This window comes from Chenopodium quinoa, unplaced genomic scaffold (genome assembly GCF_001683475.1).
Source record: "Chenopodium quinoa cultivar QQ74 unplaced genomic scaffold, ASM168347v1, whole genome shotgun sequence".
Classification (NCBI taxonomy): Eukaryota; Viridiplantae; Streptophyta; class Magnoliopsida; order Caryophyllales; family Amaranthaceae; genus Chenopodium; species Chenopodium quinoa.
Window position 1 is genome coordinate 1,570,124 of NW_018744757.1, and position 12,769 is coordinate 1,582,892.

The 12,769-nt window shown below is 33.0% G+C and overlaps 1 protein-coding gene across 1 annotated transcript; it reads right to left on the reverse strand.

Moving 5' to 3' along the window:
* Positions 1 to 3,616: 3,616 nt before the first annotated feature.
* LOC110703753 (protein FAR1-RELATED SEQUENCE 5-like) lies at positions 3,617 to 5,452 on the reverse strand. The gene is made up of 2 exons (XM_021881538.1): positions 4,705 to 5,452; positions 3,617 to 4,368 (listed from the first exon to the last, which is right to left on the reverse strand). Exons 1-2 carry the CDS (start codon positions 5,450 to 5,452, stop codon positions 3,617 to 3,619), a joined length of 1,500 nt encoding a protein of 499 aa, XP_021737230.1.
* Positions 5,453 to 12,769: the final 7,317 nt, after the last annotated feature.

A 12,769-nucleotide genomic window follows, 5' to 3' on the forward strand; every position in this document is an offset into this window, starting at 1 on the left:
GGCCAAAGCCTGATTTCTTGAATTATATGGCTTTGCGCCGACAACGTCAAAAAAAAAATTCTAAGTAATTAATATGTGTTAGTATTTAGTACTTTTTTTTATCTAACTAAAAATAGTTTTAAATTAATGTACTGAATACATATTATGTGTTAGTTGTGTGTTATCTTATTAAAAACATTATAGTTAATTTAATGTATTTGTGTTGAACAATTAATATGTAATGAAAAATGTCTTGAATGGTAATTATTAATATTGCGGTTTTTTATTTGTTTTTTTAATTATATTAACGATTTAATTATAGTTCATTTACTGAATAAATTAATGTTTCATTAATGATTTCTAAATCTCAAATAAAAAAAAAATTCCACACCATTCCGTATAAAAAATATGAAAAACTAAATATGATATACTGTGAACATTTAATTTATTAATAAGGAGCTATAATAATGGTCAAAAATTATACAAGAATATCACATACAAAAGATAATATTTGATTATCTTGAATAGTTATCTTATGTAATCAAGTTATATGGTTATTTGAATTTCTATTCATATCTATTGTAACCACACAATATATCAGTATAATATTAATGTTTCTATATTGGAAACCTAAAGTAATATCATATCAGATTTAAAATTAAAATTAAAAAAAAAACTTAACTATATGTTTATATTATTTTTTTTTTAAAAAAAAACCGCTACATGATAGCGTCATACCCTAAATTTTCCAAACAACGTGCCTAGAATTATGGCATAGATGTATCCAACACTATCACTTTGTGCATTAGTGGTTATCATTTTCGTTTTTATTTTACAGAAAAAGGAATAAATTTTTTTAAAAAGTAACTACCTTTTTTAAATTGTGTGATCATTTATGGATATATTTTATCTAAATATTTTCGAATATTATCCTTTTAAAACTTCAAACTTGTTGATCCTTTTATTTTTGGGAATAAAAAGATGCAATATATAGTTGATTAATATATAAGGTTTGACTATAATATGTGACGAAATTTATCCTAACCTATAAAAAATGTTGAAATTTATTAAACCTATAACCCCCAAAAAAATATGATTGATTTTATTTTTATCAAGGATAAGAAAATCAATATGTAGTCAAGAATGTTAGCGTAGGTCAATACCAAAAATATGATATTAGTTGTTGATATTAATTAGTTAAATGCATAAAAGCTCATATACTTGTAATATAAACAACAATTTTCTCAAAAGTAACATGTAATGTCTATGTATAGAATACAAAATAAGAAAATTATATACAATGTCAGACATCTTTCGTAATATACCAATTTGTTATTGCTGAAATTGAATAAATTGTACTCGTACTTAATAGACTTCATTACTGTTTCATATACAGTCATTCATGTGTTATTCATGTTTATTACATTATAAATTTTTATAATAGTGGTAACACTAATAATTTATTTAAATTGCGATTTTTTTATTCTGTTGAATTTATACTGTTGGATTTATTCCATTTTTTACTATGCGCATTCTAATATTTAACCACTTAATGTTCCCTTAATGTTTGGAGGGAAGTCAATGCACACATTTTAGCGCCACATTTTAGTGGGAAAATCTTTAAACATTGGCGCCAAATTCATGCTATATATACATAGCAAATAAACCACATCAAAGCACCACACATTCACTAACAATTGCTTTCTCTTTGTATCCTGCCACTATTTCTGTTTATCATTTCATTGAGTTCACAAATGGCTTCTGATCTAATTGTAGTTTTTGATCATTTGTTTGACATTATTCACTTTAGTATATTTATTTCACATTTACTGTACACTATTGGTGAAAAAAATTTTGTGACATCTTGTATGCCTGTGGGCAATTACCTACGGTTCAAATGATTTTTCGCGATGAAGTTATGGTGTATCGTATGGATAATGGAATGCCATACGATGACAACCCAAATGGTGGACCTCCTCCCGGGATGCTTGGTGATGATGTCTGTTAAGCTAGAGATTATATCCAATTTTGTATATTTATGAAAAGACTAACCTTAACATGTGGTGTAACACAAATTGAGCCTTTGATTGAAGGTCAGCCAGAGTTTCTTAAAAAAAAAATTTCGGCTCGAGCGTAACTCTTATTTCAAAGAAAAACATATGTTTAAAAAGTTGCCTTTGAAAGAAAATGGAAAGCGTGTGCTTGAGGTTGCGGAAACCCTTTATGATATGGTTTCAAATGAAGAAACATGAACACCAACAAACTTCACCAAACGTCCAGAGAAAATACCTAAGATTACAAAATTTATTGATTTTGTTGATCTTACGTTGGAGGATTAAATGTTCTGAATTCTAAAATTCACTTAAATTAATTTATGTCTTTTAATTAAAGCTTTTCTTAATATCGGGTTAAACCATTAGGGTTTATGGCTATCACAGATGTAATTTCTTATTTTCATAAATTTATAATTTCATTCCTTTGTTGGTTTTGATACATATTTAAATCATATTAATTCTTGTTTTTTTTGTTTTTTTTAAAAAACAGATTAATACTTGTTTTATTCAATAATCAACACAATCGCAATATTTATGTGTGTAAATATTAAGTTTACTTTAATCAATAAAAATAAAAAAGGAATTAAAATTTTTAAGTGAATATATTGTATGCATAAAATCTATTCAATTTCGATATTATTGCCTAAATTTCGCCATGATGCATATATTAGCTGACTATTAAGGAGTACATTATCATGTAGTTAGTGGCAAATTTTGAAAATGAAAATTTTTATGTACTATAATTAATCTAATAGAAATATTAGACTAGTTTTGTAATCACTATAATTACGGTAACAGTTATGTGGAATATATATACAACTCTAGCCTAACTATAGCCTACAATCAAGGGAACGTACAAGATAAAGGTATACATAGAACTAAATACTTAACCAATTTAAAGATGTGTACAATAAATCTATTATAAGAAAATCATATTTAATATTATTTTTGTTAACTAATTTAAATGAAAATAAACTGATATAAAATCAAAAATCATTAATTCACGATTTATTTATGTACATGTGTTACTGTCGGACAGATGTTATAGACTAATTAGGCGGTTTTATCAGGGATAATTTATATGCTGGTAGATATATTTTAAAATTAAAATAAGTAGAAGGAATATTTCGTATGACAATATTGAAACATGTAATCCAAAATTCAAATATAGGTCAATACCAATCATAAAAATTTAAAACACTCATTACAATTTTATTGAACATTCGAAAGTCTCAACATTAACAATAAACTAAAATAAATCAACTATCAGTAGCTTACATTCGGATCCCAATCGAAAATGGTGGGCATTCTATCGAAGATGCTAACCTCATAACTATCAGTAGCTCTTGCAACATCACACGGATGGTATGTCCTTGGCATTAACTATACTAAGAGGTCAACAAACCTACCCCGTTTAATAATAGTGGGATGGTCAGTTTGCTCCATGACATTAATATGAGGAACATGTTCATCTATGTCATTACCTTCCTCACCTACGTCATGTCCATCCAAACCGTAAGTTTTCTCATTCGTGGGTTCAACCTCATCAAATATACGTTTTGGTCTTCCCCTTCCCTGTTTTTTTAACAAACTGCTGCTTCCTTTTTGTTAGGGAATGTTTTCTCTTTCTCAACTTCCAAAATCATCTTTGCTAGTTTGTCCTTTAGCCAAATTGATCGATCATAGGAGGTAGACACCATTCTACAAAGCTGATTGCTTAATGCACTTAGAAATGCAAAGCGTCCATTTGATGATGACTGATCGTTTGTCTTCTTAAGTTGAAGTTGCTTGTAATTATCAGAAAGATGCAGCTTTGCTCTTATTGTCCATCTTCGGAGTATTACACCCACTGGTAGCTCAACCATTCTATAATGTTTCATGCATTCAAACATATGTCGACATGGAATGCCTATGGACTCAAGCTTCATACAACAACATACCATTTGTTGTAGTTTCTTGTTTAAACAAACAACGTACCTACACTCTTTCACCACACAGTCATTTAACCAAAAAGTAACAGAAGCCCCATCAACATGCATTTCATCTTCCTCAACTTTAGTCACAACGTGCCTTGATTCATAATTGAGTTCCTTACAAAACAAATTGTAAGTGTTCTTTGTATAAGTTCGCGCAGCTTGGGTTTTAATTTCAGTCAAGACACCACCAACAACAGGGAACTTGTGTGTGGATATGTAATCGTCTTGATCTTCTTTAAACCGGAAAATTTCAAGAACTTGATCATACAGCTCAACAAATCGATACAACATTATTTTTGATGTTATGACCGTTTTCAGTGTGCTATTCATGGACTCACATCTTTGGGTGCTTCTCATACCTGCATTCACAGATTAATTTGTAAGCTAACAAACAAAAAATATGAAAATGGTTGCAACTTGTAGGTAATGTCCATATTAATTATTAGGAAACACATGTTGTTGTGATTTAAAAATATGCATTCATATATAATTATGTAGATAATGACAAATTATAATAAAAAATGTTCAGGAAAAAAAGGGTTTATATGAATACATTATATAGGTAATGTCTAATAATATTAGATAACACAATTTAATCTGATTTCTTCTCAATAAACATAAGATATGATAAATTTATATTTTGATAATAACCTATTATATACTTAGTGATTACATATAATGCTACTTAAACTTACCTGCATAAAATTGTCCAACAATAAAAGCCTCTGCCCATTTGCTTTTGTCACTGTACAGAACTTTTTCCCACTTTTTATCTCTGACTTTGGGGTATGCTTTCATTAAATCTTCCCACGCCTCCTCGAACTCATTTGGTGTCCGAGCTCCATCCACGCATTTCATGAACCCGTTGCAAAACCGTCTATTTGTGTGACCCTTGACATTACGCATTAGATGCCAAAGACATAGTCTGTGATCAGCCTTTGGTAACACCGCCCGAATTTCTTTTTCCATGGCTTTGTCCCCGTCTGTGACAACAGTATAGGGATGGAATTGGCCACCAGCCTCAAGTAATTGTTTTAACACCCATATGTAGGTATATGTTGTTTCATTTGCAACAAGAGCAACACCAAATGGCACAGTCTTTCTGTGATGGTTCACACAAACAATAACAACAAAATATTTATGGTATGCGTTGACTTTGTAAGTCGTGTCAAACGCAATTACCGAGCCGAAAGCCTTGTAATCCCCTTGACTAATCTCATCACACCAAAACATTTTTTCTAATACCCCGGTAGTTGGATGTCGAGTATATCTAAGAAAAAAGTTCGGGTCAGAAGCTGTTTTACCAAGTAAATATGCTAAGACACTTTCGGTGTCGCCGTCTTTTATCTCTTCTTTCTTGAACTTCTCACAAGTATTATACAAGTCTTTCCTTAAGTATCCTACTCCACGTATTCCCTTAGCATTACGTGCAATATTTCTCATAGTGATAGATGGTTTCACTCCAGAATCAATTAGAGACTTAATATAAATCTAATCGGCTTCACTAACGTCTCTGAATGTCCTGTATATTCAAAATCAAATAAAACAATTACAATTGGTGCTCGATAAATCGTTTAATTTATTTTTAATTTTATGTTGTTACAAATAGAATTAAAACCCAACTTTCAAAATAGACCTGGTTCATGGGGATCAGTTCATGGTTATGCTCAGCCACAAAATTTTTCACATACCATGAATCTTGAAGGTGTCCCATTTGAAATTAATCACTGCTCGACAAGCGCATCGAGTAATTGGTTTTTCCTTACGCTTCCTATCAGGTCTGAAAAGGTGTATCGCTTCTCGAAATCCCTGCCTATTGCACCAAATGATTTGAGAGGTCGGATGTCCATCAATTTTGCTTATTCTTGTATGCTTACGCCGTATTCCAAAACCCGTACACTTGGCATACATCTTGTAAAAATCAACGCATGTTTGAAGATCTTTGAACGATAATCGTTCCATGTCTTCAAATGTAAAATCCTCTAATCACTTGCCAATTTTTTCCCAAACTTCTAGACCTCTAAACGTTTTTGGCATCTCATAGTTGACAGTTTCTGAGTCGTTGTTGTCATCATCTTCATTGTTATATTCATCTCCATTGCTATCATCTCCATTGCTATCACCTCCATTGTTAGTATCCTACATAATATAGGTCATGTATGTATAGTCATATTTTGTTGTTTAGTTGTACATAGTTTATAGAAAGAAATGACCAATGTGAATATAGGTTAATTCCATATGCGTAAAACTCAGTAATACCTTAGGATCTTGAATCTCAATAATCTCATCCTCTGCCGCGGATATCTCTTGATTATTTGACTTGTGGAAAGATTTTCAAAATTACAATAAATTTAACGTCAATAAATGGCCTATAAATTGAGATTTCATCTGAAATTTTTTTTATTTTGATAAAAAAATGATAGTTCAATAACACATACCTTTGAATCACAAGTAATACACTGTGTATTAGTTTCTTCTAAATCAGAATCGTCGTCTTCTATGAAAAAATCCATTATGAGCTTAAACCTCAAATTAAAAAACAATGTAACACGATGTTCTTAATCAATATTAGCTGTGACATATTATCTTTGTTAGTTAAAGGAAATTGTACATATCTCATCAAAAGAAAAAGAAAAAAAAATGCACACTGTGCATATTATCTAAAAATATAGTCATAGATATTTGCATATATAACGTTACCATAATTAAAGGCTATTTAATGAAATATATTTTTTTTAACCAAAAAAAAAACATAAAAAAAATAATAAAATTGAAAGACAAAAAATTTTACAACCGTGAAAATTCAATTTCACACATACCCCAAGGGCGGTTACTATTCACTCTCTCTTTATTTCACTCTCTCTCTCTATATCTCTATTTTCCTTCATCAATAAGCATTCAACCATTGTTATTCCGATTTTCAATAAACAACGGTGACGGAGGCGGCCACATCGTCGAAACCCCTTTCGCACTTAAACCAACACTAGTTTTGTAAGTACCTTCCAACCATTCTCAACTTAATTTATGTAATTTGTGTATGTTTGTTTTGAATTGAGTATTTGCAACTTCCAAATTTCTCAAACTATTATGTCAAGTATTTTGTGGGTACAAAATTGGGATTTTGTGTATATGATTGAAGATTTTAATTTGTTGTTTGATGGTTTAATTACATGTTTTGGCACCACTTTTTCACTAACAAAAACAAAATAGTAGTGATTCCGAACTCGATTCTGAACTACAATTGGATCACTTGGTTTTTTTTTTTTTTTTTTTTTTTTTTTTTTTGAGGTGTTGATGAATATAATAAAATTATTTTATGCGTGTGAATGTACATGGGCTTGATTGAAAGGGTGTAGTTAATTTCATTGAAATGTTTAGTGTAAAATATTCTTTCATTGTTTAGTTAATTTCATTGTTTTATTTTGGTAACTGTCAATTTAATAACTTAAATATAAGTTTGTTTGAATGACCTGGTTCTTATTGTTGTTACTCACTTTGAATTGTAATGGGTCGAAAATAATTCTTGTTGCAATCTACAATGTGTAAACAGAAACAAGTATAAACATGTCTTCCAGAAAGAGAAAGCCAAGTTCAAGTTCTATTTCTCTGCCAAAAAAGAAACTTAAACCATTCCCTGCGAGAAGTTCAACCAAAATAGGGGTACAGTTTCTATATGTTGATTTTCCTCATGTCTTCATTGGGATATGTATTTGTACTTATCATAACGCAACATGTCAAATTGTTTTTGTAGGTATCATGGGAACCCCTTTGTCATCTTGAAGAATTTGGTGCATTAGTTAAAGGATTCCCAAGAGAGAAGAAGGAGAAGTTGGAGGCCATGGGATTTGGTTTCCTTTTACATTACAACACCAAAACAACGAGGAAAACGATGTGCAAGTGGGTTATTGCTCACTTTGATCCATCCACAAGAACTCTTGGGGTATATGGTGAAAAATTAGAAATCACACCTAACCATGTAGAGTACCTTTTGGGTTTTAAGGATCATGGTTTTGATATTGATAACGCAGAGTTAGATGACCTCAGTACCGTAGATGAAGCTTTACATAGGTTTACAACACTGAAATACAAGGAATGGTATCTGAGCTAAAGAAAGTTGCACATGACGATCCAAACTTTGGTCGAATGTTCACCCTATTTGTCATGATAGCTTTAATTTGCCCAAACATGGAAGAACAACTACCTACAGAATGGCTTCATCTTGTTGTTGAAGAAGACTGTATACGTCACTAGAATTTTGCAAAATTTGTGCCGGATAGTATGGTTGTTTCCATACAAGAATTCAAGTCCCAAGAAAAACCTCTGCATTTGGGTGGTTGTCCTTTGTTGTAGATGGTATGTTTATGTTCTTTTTTTGAATATGTATTGACCAATTAGTCTATATTAGATTACAAAACGATAAAAGATACTTTTTAAAAATAAAAATCTTCTTGTGCTGCACTATATTAGGTATTGACCTATGAGGATGTAAATGATTACAAAACATACCATCTACTCTGTTTATATAAAATCTTTCTTATGGTAGTAGGGTTTTTTGTTAACACGGGTTATAACATGTAGGGAATAATTTCAAGATTTAATCCCACTAGCTTGAACCCCACTGTGATCATACACTAAAATACGGTGGCGTCCAAAAGGGAAGAAGATAGAGCAAAAGAGTCGCCAACAAGTTTTTTTAGGAACTTGTAAACCGTTCACGAGGTGAAGGTTACACCCCTTAACGATCCAAGAGATCGTCAACTCCATAAGGTCTAGAACCAAATAAGGGTTTGGGGATGAAGGTACAAATCCAACCTCAAAGTGATTGAACCTGCCCTAATAATAGGCCTCTACTTTATTCTGATCGTATTCATGTGCGCTTTCTAATTAACATGCAATCAATAGAATTAACCCTAAACCTGTTTAATCTATGTTGGTTGAATTTATTGCACAAATAAATCTATTATTGGCGATCACTTGAATTATAATCACATTAACCCTAAATAAGATTATTAATTATCTTATTAAGCGTGATTACAAGTACCAATTCCCTTTAAACATGCATAAAAAGGCGTGATCAAGCAATAAATATAATATCAAGAAACATAATAAATAATCAATATCATGAATAATAATTATAATAAGAAAAAAATAATAATAATAATAATAGTATTCATGATCATCATAAATTATAACAATTATAATCCTAATCATGTTCATGTTAATATTAAAACATAATAAAAATAGCAAGATCCTAGGCATGATACTAACAAAATTAATAACAAATCCTAGCATGTCACTAAGCAATAAAAATCAAATCTTTAGCCCTAACATGATACTAACAATCATAAATATTAGGAAGAGAATAAAAGGCATCATAACAATCATATTTAATATATTTGATATTACCCTAGACATGATACTAGGAATATCATAATAACAATATAAACATGATTTCTACATCATAACATCAATAAAAACCATTAAAGCACTTACTTTGATGCCTCGTACCTTTTTCTAATAACAAAATACACACGTTAGTAACTTCAACGAAAATAATAATCAAACAATTAAATTAAATAATTGAAAGAGAGATTTGGGACCAAACCCCTCAGAAATTAAACCTTTCACGTCTAGGGAGAAGACAACTTTGAATATGGCTAGGTGTTTCTAAATCTTGTGAATGCGGAATTTTTTATGTAAAAGCAAAGTTTAGAGAAGAACGATTAATGAATGCTAATTAAAACTGATTGTAGATCATGAAAATTGGAGCATGATTAAGAGAGAATTAGAGAATTAACGATTGCGAATGAAAACTGATTGTAGGTGAATGTAGATTCTTGAAAACGGAGTTTTTAATACGATATTTATAAAGAAAATTAGCCAAAAAGATAAATTAAACAAAACAGAGTCTGACGCATAAAAAACAGAGCTGGCGCCAAACCTGGCTAGCTGGCGCCAGGCACCAACACTAGCGCCAGGCGCCAATGGCTAGCGCCAGGCCTGGTTCCAGGCGCCAAGGCCTGGGGTTAGGCGCCAAGCTTATTTCCAACGCGTTTTTCGAAAATCAGATAAGTTTACCGTACTGGAGGATAAAACCGTATAATTTCCTCGAAAATGCTATTTAATTTTGATTAAAACTCTGAAAAGTCAACAAAAGTCAATTTATCAATGCTAATTGAATTAGGAATGAAAAGAATCTTCAAGAAGATTCTAGAAGACCAAAACCATTCCTAATTGCATTATGAATGATAAATCATATTAGGCCCTCCCCTAGATCATTGTGCCGTATATAAAGCTCAAATCGGGCCCAGTTCAGTAAATTGGCTATAACTTCCCCATCCAATTATACTACTATTGGACCCATATCATGGACTAACCAAACTGGATTGGCTGTTTTCTTAAAAAAAAAGTTTTCAAAAACAGAGAGAAGAGAAAATAAAATAAAACTCTCCGCAACACTAGACTTTCCACACTTTCGCTTCATTCGATTATGATTCGACGTGAAAGGTACTCATCACTGATTTTAGTTTTGGGGAGACACAAATGGGTGTCTATAAAAGCCCCCACTTTGCCTGAGTTTGGAGAAACGCAAGTTTTGAAAACGAAAGTCAAAGTATCGATAGGGACGGAGAATGATTCAGAACGTTCTGCGATCCTAAATCACTCTTGTAACGCCGATACCTGCAAAACTATCGTTAGTTAAACAGATAAAATAGTTAAGAAACGCGTATCTTTCACCGTCGAGCACACGTCTCTAAAAGTAACCGATGTTTTGACGACCTCCTGCTAGCTAGAGAATGCCATCCCGCTTAAAAACCGCTACGCCTGTAACTGCTTCCAAATTTGAAAGATTGCTTCGTCTGAAACGATCCTCCCCCGCAATGATAATATTCCGCGTCCAAGGGAATACTATCGAAGATTATTTCTCTTGCAACAATCCTCATCCGCATTGATAATATTCCACGTCCAAGGGAATACTATCGAAGATTATTTCTCTTGAAACAATCCTCATCCGCATTGATAATATTCCAGGTCCAAGGGAATACTATCGAAGATTGCTTCTCTTGAAACAATCCTCAGTTGTTTGTGACAACCCTCCACAATCTAGGGAACGCCATCTTGCTGTTTGTTTTGACGAACTTCCGTAATCTAGGGAACGCCGTCGATCAATGTTGCTACTTCTTGAGCCTTTTCTTGAATCATAGTGGCAACCTTTCCAATCATAGCAAAAGTCATCGAAGACCGCCTCATCATGAACCGCTCTTCTCATATCTTGGTGACTACCTCCACAATCTTAGCGAACGCCGTCGAAGACCGCCCATCTCGTGCTATCTTCTCAAATCTCGGGCGACAACCTCCACAATCTTAGCGAATGCCGTCGAAGACCGCCCATCTCGTGCTATCTTCTCAAATCTTTAGTGACAACTTCCACAATCTTAGCGAACGTTGTCGAAAATAACTTTACTTGAAGTCATCCTCAGATGTTGCGATAATATGCCGAAGAAAATTACCGAAGACCAACACTTGTTGATCTTTAAAGCTCGCTCAAAATTTGCTTCCTCTATGCCTGTACGTCGGCGCTTTCGTTGCTTTGAACCTATACGTCGGTGCCTTTTCTGCTTTTGAGCCAAAGCTTAGGCGCTTTAAGCTAAGTGAGACGATCTTTCATCAGGTCAATCACTTATTTTCTATTGTAATCAAATCGACTACTTAATCATGTCAAATTGCTCATTGGGGCTAACAGGCGTACCAAGGAACCCGAAATTGTTGTATGAGGTCGAAATCACTTTTCTGAGAAACTTCGAGCTTTGTCGCTGCTGAAATATCTCTGGCACAAGGAATTGGAGTACGGTCTTTCCTATTCTGTTGCACCTGTATTTATTTTGACTATAGAACTTTGCCAATATCTTCAATTATCTTAGGGTTGACCTAAGGCTTAATGTTGCTTGACTCATTCACTTGACACAACTCAAGGTGTAAACTTGACTCGCTGTGATCGACTGACTCGAGGTTGACTCGACTCGAAGTGAAAAGACACGTGTGACTCATGACCCGTGTGTGCATTGTAATGTGATCGCGTGACTCGAAAATGCAAAAAGCAAAAATTTTCCGTCATTTTTGTGGAGGGTACCGACTTTCTCCCGAAAAAGAAAGACGCGAAAAAGAATAGAAAGTTTGAAGATGCATGTTGAATGAGCTTAATCAAATGTTGTTTGATACTATCTCTCAAGGTGCAAGGATTAATCCATCCTAGGCTATCTCAATGGTTGACTCAATGATGAAAGTATTTGGGTAACTTAGGCACAGAGGCTAAGCACTTCATACTTCGTGATGCAATGACAATTATGATTGATTTTGACGAAGCATGCTTCAGCGTTAAAATTTCATGACAAAGGGCTCCTAAGGGAAGTATATGTGGTCATGTATCTGTGATGTGTGTCAAAGTGACACTAAAGTTAGGCCGCAAGGGCTAAGTGTGTGGGAAAATATTATTTTTTAAAAGAGTCAAATGGTGGTGACTCTTAGGCTAGGTAAGCTAATAATATAGGGATCAAGCCCCCAAGTCTAGCTCTAAGTAAATAGGGATGAGCATAGGAGATCCCTTGATATGATCATGGTGTAAGTGTGTGAATGTGAATATGAATGCATGTTTATTACGGTCGCACCTCGATGTGAGGTTGCCTACGTATCCGTTAGGAATCAGGTCGGACGTAGCTCTAGCCGAACCTCGCACAAGTGTGTATACCCCAAAAAGGTCTT

What these genes read in the sequence shown, in the direction of transcription:
- LOC110703753 (XM_021881538.1), bottom strand. Translation starts at nt 5,452, where the DNA reads ATGAGAAATATTGCACGTAATGCTAAGGGAATACGTGGAGTAGGATAC. An exon ending in TGTTGGACAATTTTATGCAG is followed by an intron (nt 4,369 to 4,704) that starts GTAAGTTTAAGT and finishes CTGTGAATGCAG; the next exon opens with GTATGAGAAGCACCCAAAGA.